This window comes from Paramisgurnus dabryanus, chromosome 7 (assembly GCF_030506205.2).
Source record: "Paramisgurnus dabryanus chromosome 7, PD_genome_1.1, whole genome shotgun sequence".
Taxonomy (NCBI): domain Eukaryota; kingdom Metazoa; phylum Chordata; class Actinopteri; order Cypriniformes; family Cobitidae; genus Paramisgurnus; species Paramisgurnus dabryanus.
Genome location: NC_133343.1, coordinates 28,213,582 through 28,238,366, shown reverse-complemented (window position 1 = coordinate 28,238,366; position 24,785 = coordinate 28,213,582). Strand labels below are relative to the sequence as shown.

At 36.9% G+C, this 24,785-nt stretch overlaps 2 protein-coding genes across 3 annotated transcripts; both read right to left on the bottom strand.

Moving 5' to 3' along the window:
- Nucleotides 1-1,934: 1,934 nt before the first annotated feature.
- LOC135757861 (uncharacterized) lies at nt 1,935-13,249 on the bottom strand. 2 transcript variants are annotated; one of them, XM_065272606.2, is made up of 20 exons: nt 11,887-13,249; nt 10,900-11,225; nt 9,988-10,102; nt 9,581-9,658; nt 8,693-8,891; nt 8,363-8,532; nt 8,174-8,275; nt 7,685-7,917; nt 7,426-7,604; nt 7,244-7,334; nt 5,887-6,031; nt 5,486-5,685; nt 5,226-5,343; nt 5,056-5,147; nt 4,871-4,982; nt 4,598-4,684; nt 4,342-4,524; nt 4,098-4,250; nt 3,699-3,885; nt 1,935-2,889 (listed from the first exon to the last, which is right to left on the bottom strand). In XM_065272606.2, exons 2-20 carry the CDS (start codon nt 10,999-11,001, stop codon nt 2,862-2,864), a joined length of 2,574 nt encoding a protein of 857 aa, XP_065128678.1. In that variant the 5' UTR covers nt 11,002-11,225; nt 11,887-13,249; the 3' UTR covers nt 1,935-2,861. The 2 variants fall into 2 exon arrangements, with proteins under 2 accessions (XP_065128678.1, XP_065128677.1); XM_065272605.2 differs by lacking the exon at nt 11,887-13,249 and having other exon boundaries at nt 10,900-11,367.
- A 4,430-nt stretch (nt 13,250-17,679) lies between these two features.
- LOC135757846 (keratin, type II cytoskeletal 8) lies at nt 17,680-24,274 on the bottom strand. The gene is made up of 9 exons (XM_065272577.2): nt 23,758-24,274; nt 22,869-23,077; nt 22,704-22,764; nt 22,494-22,589; nt 21,358-21,522; nt 21,068-21,193; nt 19,940-20,160; nt 19,818-19,858; nt 17,680-19,724 (listed from the first exon to the last, which is right to left on the bottom strand). Exons 1-9 carry the CDS (start codon nt 24,133-24,135, stop codon nt 19,426-19,428), a joined length of 1,596 nt encoding a protein of 531 aa, XP_065128649.1. The 5' UTR covers nt 24,136-24,274; the 3' UTR covers nt 17,680-19,425.
- Between the last annotated feature and the right edge of the window lie 511 nt (nt 24,275-24,785).

The following is a 24,785-nucleotide window of genomic DNA, read 5'->3' as shown; positions in this document are numbered from 1 at the left end:
CAGTTTCATAGCTGACCTGCTTTGACAAGTCGAGGGCCCAGACATCCTCGGATCATAAGACAGCATGTGGTTAGTAATTTTCAGACAGACCAGTTCCTAAATAATTCTCCAACCATTGACAGAACATTTACAGGCTATAGGCTTTTAGAAATATGGTTTTGGTGGTTGAATAATCTGTCTCTTGTTGGTAAATAGGCCAAAATATACCACCTGTAATGTTGTTTCCTCAATCTACAATATGGGGTAAACTGTAACCCAGGGTTCCCCAAATCTTACCATGGAGGGCCAGAGCACTACAGAGTTTAGCTCCAACCCTGATCAAACACACCTGAGCAAGCTAACCAAAGTCTTCATGATCACTAGATAGCCTAATCACAGGTGGGGAAGTTTGATCAGGGTTGGAGCTAAACTCTGTGCTCCGGCGCTCCAGGGTAAGATTTGGGGAACCCTGCTGTAACCCGTATGCTAAAAGACAGTACATGTCAATTCATATGAATTAAGAATCTTCTATCTTCCTGCTTACTTCAGTGCATCATACTGCATACATAGCCCCATATTCTATATTCATGAACTAATTGTTCAATGCATCAATCTCATGCATGCCCTCATCACCTCTGGACTACTGCAACAGTAATCTCTATTGCAGTGTTTCCCAACCCTGCTCCTGAAGGACTCGTAACACTGCATATTTTCTTTGTCTCCCTAATCAAAAACATCTGATTCAACTTATCAGATTATTATTACAATGGTTATGAGCCGATGAGTCGAATCAGATGTGTTTGATTAGGGAGAAAAGAAAATATGTAGCTTTAGGGGTCCTTTAGGAGCAGGGTTGGGAAACACTGCTCTATGTCAGGGTTCCCCAAATCTTACCCTGGAGGGCCGGAGCACTAGAGTTTGGATTCAACCCTAATCAAACTAACCCACCTGTGATTTTCTAGTGATCATGAATAGGTCTGTTTGATCAGGGTTGGAGCTAAACTCTGTGGTGCTCCGGCCCTCCAGGGTAAGATTTGGGGAACCCTGCCATAGAGCAGTGTTTCCCATCCCTGCTCCTGAAGGACCCCTAACATTACATATTTCCTTTGTCTCCCTAATCAAACACATTTGATTCGACTCATCGGCTCATAACTATTGTAATAATAATTAAGATTTGGGGCACCCTGCTCTATGGTCTTAAAAAGCACTACAAATTAAATGTATTATTATTATTATTTTATGCCTGTAGTGCTGCTCTGTATTAGCATATACATTTGAAAACTACCATTCAGAGAGCATATTTTTACATGTTGGTCAACAAAAGTTCGGCAATCATACACAAATCATTAAAATGTTTATTTTTGATTGATTGTGATACCAAGAGGTGTGCTGTGGTGAAATAAACTTAATTATGCTTAATTGATGCACAAGAAATCTTCAAAAACTATCATTCAGAGAGTTGACATTTGTTGATTAAGAGAAGTTCTGAAATCATACAAACACCATTGAAACATCCATATTTTGATTGGGTTTATCTCAAACACCTCTTTTATCATAATAAATTTCACTGACCTTACCTGCTGTGGCAAGCTTAATTCACTGGATATACTTATAAACTATAATTCAGACACCCTTATTGGCCAGACAGGCAAAGGTAAGTGTTACAACCATTTTTTCATGAAATGTCAGCAAGTGGCATACAGGGAATAATGAACTTGTTAGTTAAAATTTAGACTTCCATCTGCTTGTGTGTTGCCACGAGGCGTAGTATAAGATTTAAAAGATTATTTAGAAATCTAGTTTTCCAAAGGTCTTATAGAGTCAGTGAATGTGTAAGGTGTGATTTTACCTAGCTCATATATAAACCTTACAAGTCCAGAAAAGTGGAACAACAGTGTAACCCTGACCAGGCTCATTTTTGCCCAGGCAACATGAAATGGGAGACCACACGTGGATAAAGATACAAAAAAGTGATTTGTTTATTTTATAGTAATTTATTACAGTAAATATGCAAGACGAAAAATGAGAAATAAGCAATAATCAGTATAAATGATATGGTATGAAATAAAAGTGTGGCGTAATCAGTCATATGACAAAAAGGCAAACAAAAAACAAAACAATGTGATACAGGAGAGAAGCCGTGTGTCTCAATTCGTTCCCTAGCTCCCGAGGTTGTGAATCAGTATATCATGTACACAGGTTCGGGCACTGGTAAGGACCCTAGCTCACTTCACATTGGGACACTGTTCAGTTATTTTTCTGTCACGTGGCTGCTTAAGCGCGTTGTAATCACTCACAGCTGATACTCATCAACAACCAGCAAAACCAACATCTCTCTGACTTAATTTTAAAAACAGTACATTGTGAAAAATGCTGTCATTATTCTCTTACATATATGTGCATAAAATTGGAGGCATATAATTACATTTTAAATGTAATAAATATATTTACAATTTTAAATAAATATTATTATTTTAAATATTGAGTAGATTGTGGTCCCTTACTGTGTAGCAATGTGTGTTTATATTTACAACTAAAACAAACGTTTGTCTTTATAAAAGTTCTGTAACATTTCATAAAACTTATTGAGTTGGATCACATGATGTTCGGTTGGCGAGCTTCAGAAAAGGTTACGTGATTTCCGGTTAGGGAACATAGGGACCATGGATGCTCACTGGTTGTTGCGTTGCATTGTGGGAATTTTTAAGGAAAGAATGTTCCAGTGCACTGAACGGATTTTGCAATTGAGACAGCCCTTAAAATGGCCGACTCCCTGATCAGTGCCCTGACTACTGAACAAGGGAGCTGATTGAGCCACACGGAAGAATCCCGGAATGACATCCATGAAGTCCTTTTACACTCCCCAGGCCGCAATCAAGCAATTACATACACCTGCCCGGTAGCTCCTCCCTGAGAGACAGAGACACAAACAGACCAAGGAGTATACATTAAGGCCTAATCCCATATCTCTGTCTTATCCCTTGCCCCTACCACGTGAACGTGCAAAACCAAGGGGTAGGGGTAAGACAGAGAAATGGGATTGGGCTAAAAATGTCCCTATTCAAAATCTGAAAAAACAAATGGAGTCTTAATGTTACATATTTTACAGACTATAAGCCGCGTTTTTGTCATAACTTGGCTGGTGCTGCGTCTTATAGTCATGTGCGCCTTGTAAGTCAGTATGAATTAATTTTGATGAATTAATTTATGAGGCAAGAGACATTATTACAGTCTACAGCCGTGAGAGTCCGCTACATGCTGATCCTGTATTTATCTAATCCAATAGATTCAGTAATGTGGAATGACGAGTATGCGAACTTCACGCTAGTTGGCTTGTTCGATTAATTTAGACTATTTAACCTTCCAGGTAAGTTCTGTATGCTATGGTTTATCATTTAAATAACTGATAATATTACTTTAACGTACAGACATCTATTCAGCCTGCTGTTTTGTCTGCTATTGTTTAATTGAATAACTTGCCTTTCCAGATTAAATGTCTGTTCTTCGGCTTGGATTTTGTGAAATAATTTTCTAAATAAAAGCGATATATAGTCCACTGTGACTTATATATGTTATTTCGTCTTAATGACGCATTTTTGAATGATGCAGCTTATACTCCAGTGGCTTATAGTCCGGAAAATATGATTATCTTTTCTCAATTTTACAGGTTACATAAATCAAGAGTATTCAAGAAAATGACACTTTCACATATTCATTACCTGCACTCCTCCTCTTCATTTTCACTGGTGTCTGGACTGCTGAAATCACTTTCATTCTCTTCCAGTTCTATAGCAGAGCCCTGAGGGCCTAAAACAGCCTTGTATTGTAAGAGCACCTCTTTCAACAGATCCGAAACTTCAGACAGTCGTCTTCTGCAGAGACAGGAAAGGCCCTTGTTTCGCTTGTCTGTAAGTGAAAAGTAAAAAACAAATCCAAAATACCATGACATATCCACTTGCTTTGTAATATTTGTTATAACTCAACAAAAATTAGATGGTCAGTATAATGTTTTTAAATAGCTTTCTAGTAAGAGATACGTCTCTTGTTAGATAAAGTATGGTGTCCTTATCACCATCACTTCGTTGTTTGATTGGTATGGTTACAAAGGTGAAACTTGCCTTCCTCTGAAGTTTTTCTTGTAAGAGTTGCCTGCAACCTCTGCAACCATGAGCAGTGCTGGGCCATCTCCTGAACAAGTATTGTCCTTTCCTCCTCCAGTCTCATTTTCAGCATGGCTTTGTTAAAAACTTTTAACTTGTCTTCGATTTGTGCTAAAAACAGAGGTAAAGAAAATGTATAAATAACAATTTTGACTTGAGTCTTTACAAAATAAATTTAGAGGCCTCAGGAAACTCCGCTTACCACTGCCATGAACCTCCCATGGCCATGTTGGGGATGGGTTGTCTCCTGATAGCGACTGCTCCACTTCATTTAAATCAATTGGCATGGCAGGCTCATGACTATTATAGGTCTCAATGTCTTTCACTAGCAGTCTCTTGCTCTCAGCAATTTTCCTCCGCAGCCGGTGACGGAACTTGCCACTATCTGTAAAGACATGATGCAGAAGGTAAAAATAGTGACCAAAAATACAGTGAGCAATTATCTATAGACAACCTACCATTTTGGCGGTACAGAGCCTGCTTCCGCTGCCTGAGGTTAAGGTAACGTCCCTCAATGGACTGCTCAAGGGAAGTACCTGTTGTGTCTGGAAACACAACACAAAAAAAATGTGTAAAGAAGAACGAGCTGGGAGGGGGTGGGTCCCAAAAAAAGGCTTACAGAGATAGTGGCATGCAGTATAGTAAGCAGTAGACAGCTAAAATATCATGATCTAAATGATCGCAGCCAAAGAGGAAGCACAAAGTGAAAGATGTTATTGGTTCAAACTTACCACCAGCTGCCCATTCCCTCACATCAGAAACCCACACTGCTTCATCGGTGCAAGCCAAGCTTTCTTTAAGCTCCGCTAGACTTGCAGTCTCCTCCTGAAGCCTCTGGCAAGTCTAATGTGACAGTTAAACAATACAGTTAACCAACCTACACAATAACCACAAAAACCATTTAGAGAGAACACACCTTCACATATCTTGCCGACAATGCCCGATGTAGTGTAGTGTTTTTTTTGTCGTTCCAGGCCATAGCATGGATGGTAAGCATATCCACACGTGCTGTTGAGAGTAAATGTTGAGTGAATGTCATGCAATAAGCAATAAAAAATTACATTAGAAGAGAAATACTACAATCACCTCCTTTCGACATGTATTTGGTTGTTAATGCACAGCGGGAGAGGTAGCTGTTCACCTGTTCAACTTCCTCCCCCGCAGTTGACCCTGCTCCTTCTTGGTTTTTGCCACTCCATGTAATCTAGAAGTAAAAAAAAAAAGGGATAATGTAATGTCTGCCGGTCATTATCGGATAAAGTGACGATGACGAACAGGCCCCTGAACCGCAGCAGAGGGACTTATTTTACGATGCTACAGTTAAACATAATAAACACTGAACATACCTCACACTTGGTGGAATGTGCTGTAGCATGCATGACACTTAAAAAAGGTCTGATTGATGTTAGCCCCTGGAGATCAGGAAGGATGTTTGCTGATTTGTGTAAATATGGCCAGTATTTACACATTACATCCATGGCGATAAACCTTGGCTTTGAACTCATCAACTCCTTGTGCAGATACATGGGGTAGGCAAAGATTTCACCTAGGGATATACAAATTGTATTAGAAATGCAAATATGCAAAAATGCATAGTAATGGGAAACTCAATCAAGCAGTGATATAAACTGACCTAAAAGTGATAATTGATATATATGATTATGGTATTTGCTTTTGTCCAAAGCGACATACAAATAACAACAATACAAAGTTACATTTAACAGCAAATGATTTATTTAAATCTCACCTCTAAACATGTTAAGTGCTTTAAGGAGGAAACCATGCCGACACACCGCAACCTCCATGCCCTCTTCGTCCAACTTGAAGGTCCTCCTAGAAGTCTCCTTCGCTGCTGTCCACGAAGAGCTCCCACATCTGCCTTGTCCAGGTAGCTGTGATGTAAATGAAACACACTATAAACATACTGTATATACTGGTGCTGGTCATATAATTAGTGAAATAAATAAATTTAATTCTAATTTCATTCAAAAAGCGAAACTTGTATATTCTATTTATTCACTACACACAAATAGATACATTTCAAATGTTTTTCTTTTAATTTTGATGATTATAACTGACAACTAAGTAAAATCCCAAAGTATATCAGAAAATGTTAATAGTACTTAAGACCAATACAAAGAAAGGATTTTTAGACATCTTGACCAACTGAAAAGTATGAACATAAAAAGTATGAGCATGTACAGCTCTTAATACTTAGTTGTGGCTCCTTTTGCCTGAATTACTGCAGCAATGCGGTGTGACATGGAGTCGATCAGTCTGTGGCACTGCTCAGGTGTTATGAAAGCCCAGGTTGCTCTGATTGTGGCCTTCAGCTTTTCGGCAATGTTGGGTCTGGCATATCACATATTCCTCTTCACAATATCTCATAGAATTCTATGGGTTTAAGGTCATTCAATTTTGGTCCTTAAACCAGGTACTGGTAGCCTTGGCACTGTGTGCAGGTGCCAAGTCCTGTTGGAAAATGAAATCTGCATCTCCATAAAGTTGGTCAGCAGCAGGAAGCATGAACTGCTCTAAAACTTCCTGGTATACGGCTGTGTTGACCTTGGACCTCAGAAAACACAGTGGACCAACATCAGCAGCCCAGTCGTTTTTGTCTTTAGCCCAGGTGAGACGATTCTGACGCTGTCTGTTGTTCAAGAGTGGCTTGACACAAAGACCAACTTTATGGAGATGCAGATTTCATTTCCCAACAGGACTTGGCACCTGCAAAAGCTACCAGTACCTGGTTTCAGGACGATGGTACCAGCAAACTCGCCTGACCTTTTGTGAAGAGGAATATGCAATATGCCACACCCAACAATGCAGAAGGCCACTATCAGAGCAACCAGGGCTCTCATTACACCTGAGCAGTGCCACAGACTGATCCACTCCATGCCACACCGCATTGCTGCAGTAATTCAAATACAAATTTCAGTTTTGAATGGAATTAGTAAAAGCAACTTTTTGATGAAATTCTAATTATATATGCCCAGCACCTGTACACCTTGTATTTTGAAGTTGAGGGCAGTTTTTCACCAATTCAAAGCAAAGCTGGGCTGTAAAAGCATATTAATTTAAATAACAAATAATTTGAAACCTGCCTGTTTCACAGCTTTATGCAAGGCATCAACAAATGCAGACACAGATTTGTCTTCTGCAATAAATGCCCCTTCAAAAAATGAAGAGTCAGAGCTAGGGAAGAAACGAAACAGAACATTTATCCATGCTGAATATTGAATATAAATAAATCCAGATCAATCTATACTGGAAGAAAAAATATCACCTTCCGTTTCGAAGAAACCGGTATAGCTTCCTGTTGCCATCCACAGAAATTGCCAGCATGTCTGGGGTGCAAGCGGGGCAGGTGAAAGGTGCACCGCAGGACAAGTTGTCTTCCTCAAAAGCACAATAGGAAAACTCCAGAAAGCTGCGCTGCAGCGTGTCCCCACATACTGGTCCTGACTGAAATACACGTTATAATAAATGTTACTTTGGACATGTCTACATATGGTAAACAATTCTATAATTTGGTGAACACTTACCCGCCCACCACACTTTGTACGATGTTCCAACAGCTTTGCAAAGGCTTGTCTGGACAGTGCCGGCGCAATGATTTTCAGTTCTCTTACACTGCTGAAAAGATTGAGGGTATACAGAGTAGAAGAGCTGGTGGAAGCTGGCCAGTATCCACTGTTCACGAGGTCCATGAACTCTGGAGCCCACTGCTGCTGGCATGTTTGGCATGCAAACAATGGCTGGTGCATGTCATAACGCCCTTGGGTTATAAAAAAAACATGGATACCTGAGCTTTTAGAAACAATCAGCTGGTACAATTTAAGACACTTGGGCTACATCTTGAGTAGAATCAAGATGAACACCAGCATAGTTCAAATAAGTATATTTTTGTTGGTTTATCATAATGACAAGATGTATTTTGCAATTTTAGAGTACTGTTATTTTCATTGCAAAGAAAAGCCATAAAAAGGGGGAAAACTGAATATTGAAAAAAGATCAGAGTTTAGAAATCTTACCATTGATGGAAATTAAAATGACTGCTTTGCCAGGTGACACAGTTATACTAGGGACTTCACAGGGACATTTCTGAGTCACTCTCACCGTTGGCAAAATACAAGCTAGCAAAGGAAAGATAAACACAAAATAAGCCTACTAGATTTATTAGAGATCTATCTTTATAAAGAAGAGTTTTTGCAATTACCTACCTTGGTCATGTGAGGTGTAACCTCCCTCCCCTCCTACAAAATATGTGGATGGGGGAATAGCTTTAAAAAAGCCCTCAAGGACTGACTCCCTATCGTGGAGTGGCCATCTCCTGTGATTACTGGTATCGCAGGTTTCACAGAACCACTGGTCTGGTAGGCACTCTCTGCATCTAGGAACGAAATCAATGAACCAATTTAGTCATTGAATCAACTCTTTGAAACAGCCCTGATTCCACCATAAACATGCAGTTTATTCAAAACATGAAGACATCAATTAGTGATGCACTCTAAAAACCTACAAAGTACAAAAGAACATTAATGAGATCTCACCTTACAACAGCAGGCTTGCTGCAATGGCTACAAAATGGTTGGCCAACATCCTGAGTTTGGATGAGGCATTTAAGGTGAAATGGCCTTGCCTCCTTCCATCTCTGTGCGGCTTGTTGCTGCCTGAAAGTCCATGATGATGCTGCCCTCTGGATTTCAGGGGATTCAGACATCATAGCAGAGAGGCTCTCCATGTTTTTTTCTGCAAATAAAAATATTAATTTAATTGACAAAGAACCATTTCTATGCAATTCTTTCAGTAACATAAATTTATGAACTTTTCCAAATTCAGCATACTTTGAAACATGGATAAGGGTAAATTTTATCAACGTGAAAATTGAAATGGAATTCCATTGGGACAAAAGTTAAACTACTATAAAAAAGTGGTTCAATAATAGGACTCAGCCACATTGTGTAAACAAGTCATGGCTTTGCTACTTTATGGGGTGGTTTCCCAGACAGGGATTAGACTAGTCCTAGACTAAAACAAATGTAAGAGCTGTCCAAACTCAAAACAACTTGCATTGACATATCTTAAAAATACATCAGTGCCCTTTGTTTTGCCTCAAAATGCACATAAGTAATGTTTTTAGTAAGACATGTTTGTTAAAACTAGTTATATTTCCCAATTAAACTCAGGTCTAGTCCTGGCTTAAGCTAATCCCTGTCCGAAAAACCGCCCCTATAAGCAGTTGATGTGGGTACAAATGAGCCTTCGCAAAGCCAGGCCTGAAAACCGCCACAGACCAATTGCGGCTTAGCAGCCCGGCACGAGAGGTCTTGCAAGCTTTCGACTTTTTACATTTTTTGCCAGGATTGTAAATGAATGGCAATCTAGTCTCCAATGATACAGGTGTTCCAGGATTTGTGTGAACCCTGCTTTTTTATTACCAAATTCCACTTGAGGATCAAGACTGGCTGCAGGAAGCTCTTCATTGACCAAGTAGTCCCTGATCTGGTTGTGTGGAACTACAAAAGCACACAAAGGAATAAAACCAAGTTAGACCACCAATGCATACTTTTTTGTTTAATATACATTTCTATAAATTTCAATTACGGGGAAATTACACTTAAAAAATACATAAGAACAAAACTTGGAAATAATACATGGAAATAATAGTTCAATGTGGATACAATACAATTATCAAATCAAATACTGCATAAACATATTTCAGATGGTTCAACCTCATTACAATGGGCTCATTATCTGTATACTAGTACATGTTACTTAAGTCTACCAGCAACACAACTTGATTTGTTAACAATGATGTGTAACCAAGTACTATTATTATTATTACCGGTAGCTGAGGCTTTGGGGCGCCCTCCACGCCTCCCCCTTGGCTTGCCAAGCCCTAAACACACCCTTTTTGGGATTGGCGGACGGGAAACTTGCCTCTGCTCCTTGGATTCTTTCTGGGGGTTGAAGTGAAAATCATGATTAGAGTGTTAATTTATTTTTAAAGGGATAGTTCACCCAAAAATGAAAATTCTGTCATCATTTACTCACTCTCATGTTGTTACAAACCTATATAAATTTCATTGTTCTGATGAACACAAAGGAAGATATTATGAGAAATGTTTGTAACCAAACCATTTGTGGACCCCATTCACTTCTATACTAGGAAAAAATAATACTATGGAAGTAAATGGGGTCCACAAAATGTTTGGTTATAGGCATTTCTCAAATTTATCTTCCTTTGTGTTCATCAGAACAACGGATTTTATACAGCTTTGTAACAACATATGAGTGAGTAAATGATGACAGAATTTTCATTTTTGGGCGAACTATCCCTTTAACAAAAGATACAATGGATATGAAAAAAAAACTCTTATTATACCTTTTACACATATATATTTTGAGGGGGAAATTTTTTAAAGAAAGAATCCTTGATCAATGCATTTAGTCTGCCTGGTCCAAGCAGTTTAAAAGTAAAAAACAACTCTTCACCCCTTTCATGAAAATGTTTGACTATTGAGAGCAGCTAGATACAATCACAGACTGAATGAGTCTGAGGTACCTGGGCTTATATAAAAGCCTTATATAATACTGCTTTCTGATAATCTACAGTACAGAGTGATTATTATAACCTAAATATTTCATCAACCATTAAGATACAATGAATAGTTGTTGTTTTTTGTACGTGGCGATACATAGAATAGGACCTGATGTAGGCACTCTACTTCACTGCATCCAAAAATTCAACACGTACCCTGGCTTCCGTCAGAACATGTTCTAAGCTCATTTCAAGAGCCATCCGTCTCCCCTCCATGTAACTGCCATCTTGACAGTCGGTGACACGTGTAGTGTTCATCACAAAAACGGAGAGAGGGGCAGACAGAAAAAAGACAGACACTAAGATGGACAGAGGGGCAGACAGAAAAAAGACGACAGACACTAAGATGGACAAAGGGGCAGACAGAGATAAGAGACAGGCCGAAAGACAAACAGTGCACAAATTCAGATAGGTTGGCGCTTAAAAGGGCCTTTGGGTGTGGTGATCTACTAGTGATAGCAGGTAAGTTAGGTTGGTAGAATCTAAAAAACAAAAACACAACACTTGATAAAATATTTTGACTTTCAACTTTTTCAACACAGTTACCAGAACCGTGTCCCATAGTGGAGTGGATAGAAGACGTTAGCAGATGGCCAAATATAAAGTATTCAGATACATATATAAGTATATTAGTATATTATATTGGTGTAACCAAACGTAACAACCAGACATTTTGATGCTGGGAAACAGTTTTAATAAACTTTCTGAGTTGCTAACACGTTGGAACCAATGGGGAATAACACCACTTCTGTTGCCTAAATGCGCGCGATGGCTATTTGATCAAGTGATGAATCCGCTGAAACCGAACGGACTATTTTCTTTAGCGGAAGCAATAAAATCGTATTTAAATCAATAAACTAAACTCCTTGTTTTAAATCAATATTTTGTGTCAAATTATTGATTTATGTGGTAAGTAGCCATGTAATAGGATAATGGAGAGAGATGCGGTTGTTACAGTGAATACAACCCAGATAGGATGATTTCAGACAACACCAAAACAATGTCACAAAAAGTTCAAATTGGCAAAAGGCAGTCATGACAATACCACAGCAACGTACTTGACTAATTTTTGCACTTTTTCATACATTTTCCTAGAATTATATAGGCTACTTGTTCATGAGATTGCCAATAACTTTAGCCTACCTTACTCAACGACTCCAGAGAGGAAGTAAGTAATTGGCGCGAGACGAGAGCTCCGTCATCCAACCCCTCATCCGGATATTGTAAAAAAAAAAAAAATTAAAAACGAAAATTAAATTAAATTAATCACAATATTTTTTTTATTATTTCAACAGGGCATCCGAAGAAACTCACTAAACGTACTGTATTGCTGGTGACAAAAACACAAATTAAAAGTTTTTTTTGCTATAAGGTGCGCACTGGTTCTTTTTTAATTTTTGTTGAAGTTTTAAAATGACAGAATTCAATATCAATTCCTTGACATATTACTTTACACTTCACATTTATAAACAATATACTTTAAATAAAAATAACAAAAAAGGGAAACTTAAAATAAAGAGCATCATAAACGTTTTTAAATTGTATTTAGCAGAGATAGGCCTACGTCACAGATCTGGGCTTTTCGTTTTTTAAAAACTTTGGACTAAGACTCTAAAATAAATTGTAAAGGCTGCTTAAAAATGTGATAACATATACTGTCGTTAATGACCTCGCTGATCGCTGTCAGATTCTGTGAAATAATGTCCGCATTACATTGTGGCTAATGGGCTTAGAATGAGCCCCGCTCGGCCCGTGTTCTGGCTTACTGTAATATTTCACCGGTAATAAAACCGAAAAAATATTATTAAAATAAAGAAATGAATGAATACAATGATTAACATCTAAGTAAATGTTGATAGATGAAGCGTTATAGTTTTAAAAATATCAAAAAACAGCAAAGCAACCCAGCTTCGAAATAATAACCGATACAGACAGAAATAATAATACATAATTAATATTCAGTGCCGCCACTGCCACCAATGCCCACGACGCGCTGTGCGTAACACCGACTGGCTGAAGGGTCACCAAAAATATCCTAATGAAAAATCAATAAACATTATAATGCCGATATTATTTCAGTATTATTAGGCACCTTTCAGGCATAACAAAACATGCATAACAAGAGAATTTAATTGCTCTAGATGTGCCCCCAACAACTCCGTCGGATTGCGCAATTTGCGCAGCCCCTGACGAACTTTGACAGTATATAAAACACTGGCAAACTGTCTGTATGTTTAAAATCATAAAGGAATTATGGTTAGCCCACCAAAATGGCTAGCAGCCAGCAGCACCGTGATAAGATCTCGTGAATAAATGTTGATTAAACAGTTTCTCCGCTGCAGCCCGACTGGCAGAAAGAATCGTGCTATTGCACGAAAGATGCATCCAATTGAAATGCATTAGTTTAAAAAACGTGCTGCAATTACGAAAATAACGAAATAAACGTGCCCCTGCCACGAATAAATAGATTAAATTACGTGACCAAATCACGAACTGCCGTGAGACTGGGTTGATATACACATACACATACATATACATATATACACATACACATACATATACATATATATATATATATATATATATATATATATATATATATATATATATATATATATATATATATATATATATATATATATAGGTCCATTGTGCTTACTGTGCAAGGAACTACTATACTTTCAGCATGAGCCAAAAGAAATCAAATACCTTCATGTCATTACAATAAAATATTACTCTACCTAATTTCTTTTGGAAAAAAGGTATGTGTTTTCGTTTAAGAGGAGGGCAAAGACCAAGATTTATGATTGTGTTTGCTATAAACTGAGCAACAGGTTCTGTCAAAATGTTGATGATTGCCCCCTGACACTGAATACCACACCTTCTTGCTTTCTCGCTCTCTATCTCTCTCTTTCACAAACACACATTCATACAAATACGGTTTCTATACTATTCTATGCACTATTATGTAACAATAGACAAATCTAATGTAAACATACAGTAAAGCAAATAAGTGGGTTTTACCCCAGTTTATTTTATTTTAACACTGTTCTGTTGTACCCGTGTTTGTTCTGGCCTGTGTTTTGTGTTTGTGTTTCACAGGTCCACAGAAGGGTGACATGAAAGAGTGAAACAGGTTTGGCTTGCTGTCCGCAGTGAAAAGTACCAAAATTCCTTCCAACATAATCTTTCCATACCTTTCCAGAAAATCTCTCAAAATGTTAATGTGGAATTCATGCATGATCATTTTTAGATTTCTGTCACCTACATGAATAACTCAATAACACAATGGTGCTAATAACTGTAGAACTACATTGACATCAATATAATAGGGAGATCTTTGCATTTAGACATTAAGCAGATGTGTTCTTTGCAATTTTATTTCCGCAATAAAATATTTTCCAACCAGACGATACAACGTTTTTTTAACCAATCAAGTATTGTTCCTTAACTATTAAATGTGACCCAGTACAGTATGTGAAACCCCATCTAAAGTTTTGTGTGTGTGGTTTATTGTTTTCTACATAAAATCATCCTATAAAATGTAAAGAACATTCTGTGAAAAAATTTGACTTGATATCTTTAAAACTGACCGATACTGACTTTAATACTGAGTATAAGGCCATGCAAAGACTAAAATGCAACCAGACCTGCACAGATTTAAAAAGATAAAAACCAAACCTCTGACCTATAAATAGTTTTACAAGTGACTAAAGTCACAAACAGAAAGAGTAGTAGCAAATTAACCCAATAAAGAGTAAAATTACACAAACACATAATTCACTGATGTTGCTACTGTATCACAGTAATTCGATGATGTCACAGTTATCATTTGTAATAAAAAATATATGTGAAGTACTTTGAATGCACAGACACTAATAGACAGGAGTAGACTAATGAAGGACAAATATTAACAAAATATTTTTTTAAATGCACTGCAAAACCGACTTTCTTACTTGGTATTTTTGTCTTTTTTTCAGTAAAAATATCAAAATATTCTTAAATTAAAGTGCATTCTTGATAAGCAAAATTATCTAAGACAAATGCTAGTTTATAGACCAAAAAATATCAAATTTAAGTGAATTTTTGCTTAAAACTTTTTCAAAACTTATTTGAAGATTTTTGTCTTACCCCATTGGCAGATTATTATTATTATTTTAGTTGTTTTAAGCACAAATTCACTTAAATGTGATATTTTTTGTCTAGAAATGAGACTTTTCAGTGGTTCTCAAACTTTTCAGCATGCAGTCCCCCTTGTGTATGGTGCATCCCTTCATGCCCCCACCCCCAAGAAGACATAACACATTCCATAACTTAAAATTTAAATTAAACCAAACATTTTAAATGATAAAATGTATTGCCGTTGGTCAGTATCCTTATTTTCTGAGATTTCATTACACAGAATGTATGATAAATTAATGTATTTTATAAAATGTCATAAAACTGGGGCCCCCTGGCACCATCTCAGGGCCTCCAGTTTGACTGATCTAGAAAATGCATCTTTATTTAAAAACAAAAAAACAAAAGTATTAAAAGAAGACAAAAACAATAAGCAAGAAAGTCATTTTTTTGCATTGTGAGGGAAGCTTCTCAAATATGTATTCTGTATTGTGATTGGTTAAGATTAAGTAAACATGTAACAAGAAAACAATGTGCATACACACATTATTCATGTTTCATGTTTGTACATTCAAATTGTGACAGTGTTTGTGCATTACTTTTCAAAATGTGCATTCCTTTTTTACATGTTTGTAGCATGCAGCTAAAGTGTAACTACTATGTTGCAATAATATATATTTGTGCATGCATAAGTGCAATCAATGCATGCATATACATAAAAAAATATCAAAGCATACAGTTTTTTTCCCCTATTGCTGTTTGCAAAATATCTGTTTATATAAAGTCATGGAAAACGGCCTGTGCAAAACTGAGGAAATCCTGTGACCAGCAAAAGTGCTTAAGGGAAAATTTTGGAGAATATCCAAATTTGAAACCCTCAAGTTTCTGCTGGTATCTGTAATTAAGTAGCAGCGTGTTTGGGCCTGCATAGAAGGAGAGATTCATTAAAAGAGAGAGTGAGAAAAAGGAGGTTTTTTAAACTAATGGCAAGCAACGATTTAAAAATTACATGGAAAAATCAATAACAGGGAGGAGTATAGGGTCAAACAAGGAAAAGCTGCATTATGTTAACAAGTTAAAATTGCACAAAGTCAAAGAAAATAATAGTGTATCGCTAGCTTGGTTTAGGGAGGGAGGTGATGAATCGTAAGGGACGAGTTATTTAGGTGTGTTTAAGGTGTGGTCACTGACTAAGCACCTGAGGCAAACAAGTGTCGACGCTTGTCATTAAAACCCTACATCAACCCAGCAATGTGAAGAATTTTTTACTGCGGTATTTCACTTTATCTTACGATACCTACCTGCAAACTCTCTTTTGTAAGCTACAACATTATTTTTACCTTAACTGTTGTAAAGCTTCACTTTCTTTGCGAATTACTACGCAATTACACAACAGCTGGAGTCAATGGGAGGAGGACACAGAAAGCTGAACATAATAGCTCTGTGCATGTTGTGGCAGGATCTTCTACAGGTGAAATTCCAGGGCACTTACCTATTGTAACTTGCCTACACCACTGTTTATCTCCACAATGACAGTTTTATAACAAGCTGCAGTTAGATATGGTTAACATACATGACATTGTCACATATATTGTAGTATAGGGTTATGAAACATAAAAATGATCAGTTAATAATTATGAAAAAATTGCAGAGCGAATTAGCAATAGATTAGCTTAATCCGCTCTGAGCAGGTAGATATGAAGTGTAGATAACTTTAGGACTGTAACCTTGTCAGGACATTGGACAATGTTTGCTATTGGGGGCGGAGACATTGTCATTAATGTAGTTATTACTATTACTATTTGGCATTATGTTACATCTGTTTACTTGGCAGGATATGTATCTTTGGCTTATTTATTTAGGAGATACTTGCAGACATGACACTCTTTTTAAGCCTATTGTCAATATTAATATATGCTTATAGAATATATATGTGTGTGTTTGCACGTGTGCAACAGCACATAATTTTCTTTGGTTTGGGTTAGGTTAGGTGAAGAAAGTTTTTTTTACCCAAAACTCCACAAAAATATTACATTATAATAAAAATCACATTTGATGGTACACTCTCAAAAAAAATTCAAAAGCTGTCACTTTCAAAAAGTACACTTTTGTAAATAACAGGTTCATTTTAGTACCTCATCTTTGTACAAATACAGTGACAGCTTTTGCAAAAAAAAAAAACAATTCTGTCATTTTAAAGTTTCCAAATGCCCTGAAAAGCTACAATAATAGCATTTTTATGTAAATTTGATATAAAAATGTTTTTTATATGTGGTTATGCAACAAGTTACGTTTCACCTGTGCTTGTTTTGTCTCCCTCTGCTGTTTTAAAATGACTGCGTTTAACAGTGAAAGGTCACATTAAAGCAAACAACTTATGGTTAAAAGAAAAGCAGGGCTTAAAAGGGAATGTTGGTTTTCTTATGTAATCAGGTGTAATTTGTAGATGGATGTAACCTCATTCATCAAGGAATGTCACTTCATTTATTTTCTAAACCATCTGCCAAAAGGAACATGTAAGGTGTGAAGTGACATTATATCCTGATAATGATAAATGGTGCATTCTAGATCAGTGTTTCACAAAAAATTGAACTGAAGATATTTGCACATTCGTATAGGTAAATTTAAGCCTAGCAGATATGAAATATCCGAAATGATTTGAATAAGACTTGGAGGTGCAAAGATGAACAGGTTTAACAAGGCAAATCTTTCCATGTACCCCTGGGGTTCACATACTTATTGGGAATCCCTGTTTGAGAGCACAGCTCATGAAGCTTCAAGGCTTAAAATTGGAAAAAATTCAAATGAAAGGAAATCCAGGGTTTTTAATTTGACTTTATTTGAATAACCGTGCAGTGAAGCAGTAATCTGAAAACAGCAAGAAAGAATGTCCTTAAATGTTATTATTGTGATCATGATATACAATAGCTGTCACTGGCATGGTACCCTTCAAAATTGAGGTCCTATATGTACCATTTAAAGGGATCGTTCCCCCAAAAATGAAAAGTCGGTCATCATTTACTCACTCTCACAAACCTGTATAAATGTTTTTGTTCTGATCAACACAAAGGAAGATATATTGAGAAATGTTTGTAACCAAACTGTTTGTAGACCGCATTTACTTCTTATTACCTACTATGAAAGTCAATGGGGTCCACGAATGGTTTGGTTACAAACATTCCTCAAAATATCTCCTTTCGTGTCCATCAGAACAAAGACATTTATATGTGTTTGTAACAATATGAGAGTGAGTAAATGATGACAGAATTTTCATTTTTGGGTGAACTCTCCTTTTAAGTACACATATGTACATTGTATGTATGTAAAATTCCTTGTTGCACTTATATTTTTTGGTTTAATCAACTTGGATTTATAATTCATTTGAAATTTCTTGCCTAGTGAGGAGTTGCTATAAATTATAAAAAATAAAGTTAAATTAGCTATAAGGGCACCTATTAAGCAAAATGTGTTGGCAGTGCACTCTTAGAAAGGATGTGTTAATTTTTTACACATCTTTTTATGTTAAGCTTTTAACACATTGTGTAATTTTAACCCATTATGTTTCATTTCGTGTTGATTTTGTGTTAAAATAAAACACAAGTTGTGTAAGAAGTAACACAAAATGTGTTGTTTCAATAATAACACAAAGATGGGTGGATTCTGGGACAACACATTTAGTGTGTTGTCCTAGAATCAACACTAATGTGTTGTTTTTAACACATCCGTTCTAAGAGTGTGTGTGTGAAAAAAATCCACCCACTCCTTGTTTTTTAATCCTCATTAAACCAAATCAGTGTCATTAGACATACCATTTTGACTCTCTTATCAATGTGAGGTCACATTGAAGAAGCCCCGCCCACTTACAGTCCTGCATTACCATAGTTTCCATCCTCAGCAAATTGTACTATGTCCACTAGATAATATTGTCTCAGACTGTATTAATCAGATCTATTTTAACTGAAAGCTATCACTGTCTGTTTGTAAGGAAGTGAGGAGATAGAGCTCATTTGCATTTAAAGGTACAGACATTAAAAAAGCTCGCTTTTGCTCCAAAGCAAATAGAGGCATTTTGTACATGCTATAATAAATGATCTGTGGGTATTTTGAGCTGAAACCTCACAGACACATTCTGGGAACACTTGAAACTTATATATTGTAAAAAGGCAATAATAGGTGCCCTTTAAGTTATTTCAATTATTTTTATAATTTATATAAATTCTGCAATAGTCAAGAAAGTTGATTAAAACTAAAAAAAATAAGTGCAATATGGATTTTTACAGTGTGGCTGTGGGGTACTAATATGCATTCTTTATGTACAAACGTGTACTTTTTGAAAGGCTACAGTGACAGCGTTTGAGAGCATAGACACTCTCCATCTATTTTTACATTATTATAAAGCATTTAATATAATTGTATGTTAGTGATAGGGCCAAGTAGGGCACAGGAAAATTTGTCCTGCACTCCTATCCGGCTTAAATGATAGATGGGTGCAACCCCACCCAAAAGGTGTTCTTCTGTTCGAATTTAAGCAAACCCCTGCACATTAATTCACCAGTTCATTAGTTATTCAGAAACCTTCTTGTCTTGTATGCTAGCAGACGTATTTGTTACTTCCACGTGTCCCTCAGAAGCTATGAGTTTCTTCTCACTGGTAACGATGGTGGTCTTTGTGCTTTTGGTAATGGTGGCACTGCTGCTGGTTAAACTGCTGGCAGCTTTAAAACTCTCACTTGTCAAAATGCCACCGTCACCCTTAGCAACTACGAGTTCCTGTTTAATCAGACCCACGTCCAGAACATCTTGCCCGGCACTTTGAGATGAGACTCTTGTAAGGCGTCTGCTATCAAGGTCATAGTTCAAAGCTAAGAAAAATCAGATCATTGTCACCATAACAGATTATCAGCAAAGATGCGTATAGAGAAAGAAAACTAGTAATGTGCTCTTAAAGTGCTTACAGTTCTGTTTAGAGATGGAGAAATTGTGGGACCTATACAATCTGTGAAGGAATAACGGTACATATCAGATTACTTTCACCAGTGCACAAATTTGCAAAAGTACACTGCTTAGCTTTACCAACCTGCTCTCTTCTCCTTCCAGGAGCTTCCTATAGGTGGCGATCTCAATGTCCAGGGCCAGTTTAATGTTCATTAATGACTGGTACTCGCGCACTTGACGGGCCATATCATGTTTGGCTCTCAGTAAAGCCGCCTCAAGCTCCTGGAGACGAAGCTTTGCATCTCTGACAGCTTTTTCGCCCCGCTCCTCTGCCTCGGTGACCTGAGTCTGATGTTTTAAATGCTTAACCAATGAAAGGATACCAAAGATTACACCATTGCCACACTGAACTATTTCTTGCAAGCTAAATTGAGATCAGTTTATATCTGGCAAATGCTATTTTTCAAAGCACCTTAAAGGGACACTCCGCGTTTTTTGCTGCCCAAGAGTTAAACATTTGATTTTTACCGTTTTGGAATCCATTCACCTGATCTCCGGATCTGGCGCTACCACTTTTAGCATAGCTTAGCATAATTCATTGAATCTGATTAGACCATTAGCATCACGCTTAAAAATGACGTAAGAGTTTTGATATTTTTCCTATCTTTTCCTAAAACTTGACTCTTCTGTAGTTACATCGTGTACTAAGACCAACTGAAAATTAAAAGTTGCGATTTTCTAGGCAGATATGGCAAGGAACTATACTCTCATTCTGGTGTAATAATCAAGGACTTTGCTGCTGTAACATGGCTGCTGGAGGCGCAATGATATAACGCAGTGCCCGAAAATAGTCCCCTGCTATTGAAAGTTACTAAGGGGACTATTTTCGGCTGACACGTTATATCATTGAGCTTGCTAAAAATGGTACAGTCAGACCCGGGGATTGGCTGAATGGATTCCAAAAAGGTAAAAATCAAATCTGTAAGTGTCCCTTTAAGAGTGCACTAAACATATGCATTTTCATTAGTATGTGTGTTCATTGGGTTTGAACCCTTGACCTTTGCGTAGCTAGTGCATGAACACCCATATATTCATTATTTACTTCATTCTTGTAAAATAAAAATACAGATAATTGTGCAAAAATCTCTAGCAGTGCTGTTTGCTGAGCATTTGATGCCAATTCATTTATTTGACATTTTCTATATACAGTTATACCTTAAACATTAAGCATAATTTAATATATCAGGGCCCCTATGAACAAAGTTCTTACCTGCCCTTTAATAGCTTCCAACTCGGATTGTATGCGTGCAATATTGCGCTTGTACTCTGCAATTTCAGCTTTTGAGCTTTTTAAGTCATCTCCATGTTTGGTGGCAGACATCTGCATTTCTTCATACTAAAATCATACAAGAAAGCATACGTAATTCATTTGAGCATCTTTAGAAAACCAAACTTATATGCAAAACTTTTACGATACACATGTATTGGACAAGCACAAACACGTCTTGTCACACGCATGTCAAGGCAAGAAAAAGAAAATAAAAACTTGAGTTTAAACACCTTGAGTTTGTACCAGCTCTCAGCCTCGGCTCGGTTACGGTTGGCAATCTCCTCATACTGAGCACGAACTTCAGCCACTATTGCATCCATGTCCAAATTTCTACTGTTGTCCATCTCCACAATAACTGATGTGTCCTTGATCTGATGCTGGAGCTCATGAATTTCCTACAGATACAACAAGGAAAGCACTTAGGTCCAAGTTTGTATATGCTTACCGCTTAAAATAATTATGTGACCTAAAACCAGTCAAAAGGGTCAATTTTTGGAAATACGTCATCTGAAAGTAAAAAAAAAAATCAAGCTTTCAATTGATTTTTTTGTCCATTATACAACTATATGAAAATCTGTAATCTTATCTGAGGGTGCAAAAAAATCTAAATGTTGAGAAAATCACCTTTAAAGTTGTCCAAATGAAGCCGTAACAACACATATTACTAATAATAAATAGATTTTTTACAGTGCTGGGCAAAGATTAATCGCAATTAATCGTGATTAATCGCATTCAAAATAAAAGTGATTTTTTTTTGCATAACAATGTGTGTGTGTACGGTTTTTTATTATTATGTATATTTAACCACACACACATACATATATTTATTTCATATTTATATATATATATATATAGCCTATATATATATATATATATATATATATATATATATATATATATATATATATATATATATATAATTACACACAGCAATATATATTTATATATATAAATATATATAATTGCACACAGCAAACACTCATATATTATGCAAAAACTTTTATTTTGTATGCGATTAATCACGATTAATCTTTGCCCAGCACTAATTTTTTAAAATATATTTATGATAGGAAATGTACAAATTTTCTCCATGGAACATGACCTTAAATGATTTTTGGCCTAACAAATTATGTTGACCCATACAATGTATATTTGGATATTGTTACAAATATACCCGTGTGACTTATGACTGGTTTTGTGGTCCATGCTCATATATTTTAAATGCTTAGTGAAAGATTTATTATTTTATTCTTAACGTATAAGCTTTCAAATGCTATGATGTATTACTATCAATAAATGCAACAAGGCCACAAAAGGAACTACAGTATGTACAAAAAATAAAAAGATTGAAGGGAGTAACCAGTACCTCGTCATAAATCTGTCTTAGAAAGTTGAGCTCATCTGTTAAGTTGTCCCATTTACATTCCAGCTCCACTTTATTCAGATATGCCTTATCAGCATCCTACGCACACACATACACGTACACACAATTACTATTATTATTATTATTATAGTCATAAAAAGATGTAATTAATAAAATTAGTTAAAAGTGTTTAAGAGCACTTTAAGTGTTAACCTTTTTAAGGAACACAAAGTCATTTTCACTGTCATTTCGTTTGTTGATTTCCTCTTCGTACCTAAGGAATACATCGATTTTATTTGTTTGGAAGTGCATGTGGAATGTACTCCACTCATGAAAATATGTACTAAAACGGTAGCCAGACACTCCTAGTTTTCTCACTTGCTCTTGAAGTTTTCAACCAGGCCGTTTACGTCACGTAAGCCAGACTCAAGGCGGCTCTTCTCGTGGCCCAGACCATCTAGGTGTCTGCGCAGACTTGCAATGTAGTTCTCATACATAGTGTCAACGTTGGACCGACTGCTGGTCTGTTCCTGCAGAAGGGACCATTTGGTCTCCAGCATTTTGTTCTGCTGTTCTAGGTAGCGCACCTGGGATCGGAATACAACAAATAAATTTGGGTACACATAATCTCTCAGGTAATAAAATGAATGCACTCATAAAATGCTGCCTAAAAATGCTGTTCGTGCCATGACACGTTGTGTCATTCTGGACTATGCAAAGGCCATAAATTGGTTTCCCACTTTGACGGTTTGTGGGAAAGTGGGAAGAAAATGTTCTTCTTTCATTGTGCTGTACTGAAAGGGTGGGTTCGTTTGTGTCGGCGTATGTGTTTCTACAGTATAAAGAAATGTTAGGGAGTTGTCCCTGATTTTAATAGCTCCCTATTGCCTACAAACAGTCCAAGGTGTGTTTGTGAACATTGCCCTTTCAGGAGAGTCAGTAAAGCAGGGGTCTTCGACATACAAAGGTAATCCAAGAAGTGCCATATCATTATATTCACATTGCATTATGTTCACTTATATTATATAAAATATACATTCAAGTCATTTATTTTATAAGAGTGTGTTCCCTAGGATCGAACCCATAACTTTTTTCACTGCTACCAGTTGAGCTAAAAAATTATCTAAAAAAAATATATAGTTATAATAAAACGAACACCAAATACTGGAGCCTAATAAATTGGACACATTGCTGGATAAACCAAGACCAAGCTCAAGGTCATCCAAAATGTAAAAGCTGACCAAGCAAAATAATAAAAGTCACTTACTTTGTCAATAAACGAAGCAAAGCGGTTGTTGAGGGTCTTGATCTGATCTTTCTCCTGCGTCCTGATGGCTTGGATGCTGGGATCAATCTCGAGGTTCAAAGGCGCAAGGAGACTTTTATTGACCGTTACGGCCGTGATCGGAGGATAGAGAGCCGGAGCAGAACCCCAGCCTTCTCTTGACCCCATCCCTACCGCATATCCAAACTCCAGACTGCCCCCACGTATTCCAGAAGCAGTTTTGTACCCAACAACCTTGTACCCCCCGACTACACCTGCCGCTCCACTGGAAATGGCACTACGAGAGGAGAAACTCTTGTTGCTTACACCTACTGAGGACTGGCTACTGTACGACCTCACGGTTTTCTTCATGCTGAGCATCTTTTTGCTTTTATATAAAGAGAACTTAGAGTCGAGGTGGGAAGCTGAAATACGAAGGGATGAAAAACGGTCTGTCGATCTCTTATATGAAGGACGGGGAGGGGTTCAACTTCAAGGTAGGTTTATTGATGGAGAAACTATGTTGAAGATACATTTAAGTGGTCAAAGGGTTACACACAGGGGCGAAAATCGAGATGTTATACATTAACTGATCCTCTGAGTACACATGTTTAGATGACCCCTGATATGAACTTCATTGATTCACATTCCCCCACTATCTACAAACCAAAAACAATTACCCTTTAAACCCATTAAAATACCCGATTTCTTCATCAAGCTTCCACGCTCTGCATTCATTGGTTAGTGTACAACAAGGTAAAAGTATGTTGTATTTTTTTGAAGGCAACCTTTTTACGGGCTAATTCCAACTCCCACAATGTTGTAAAGATAACAGCCTGAAACTTTTAACTGCTTAGTGCTGCACTTTGAAAAAAATAATGCCATAGAAGAACCATTTTTGGCTGTATTGTTCTATAAAGAACCTTAACTCGTTCCCCGCCATTGACAAGATATCTCGTCAATTAAGAAAAAACATTTGCACAAAAAAAATGTTCCTGATTAATTTTTATGTTAATCTGCAATACCGCACT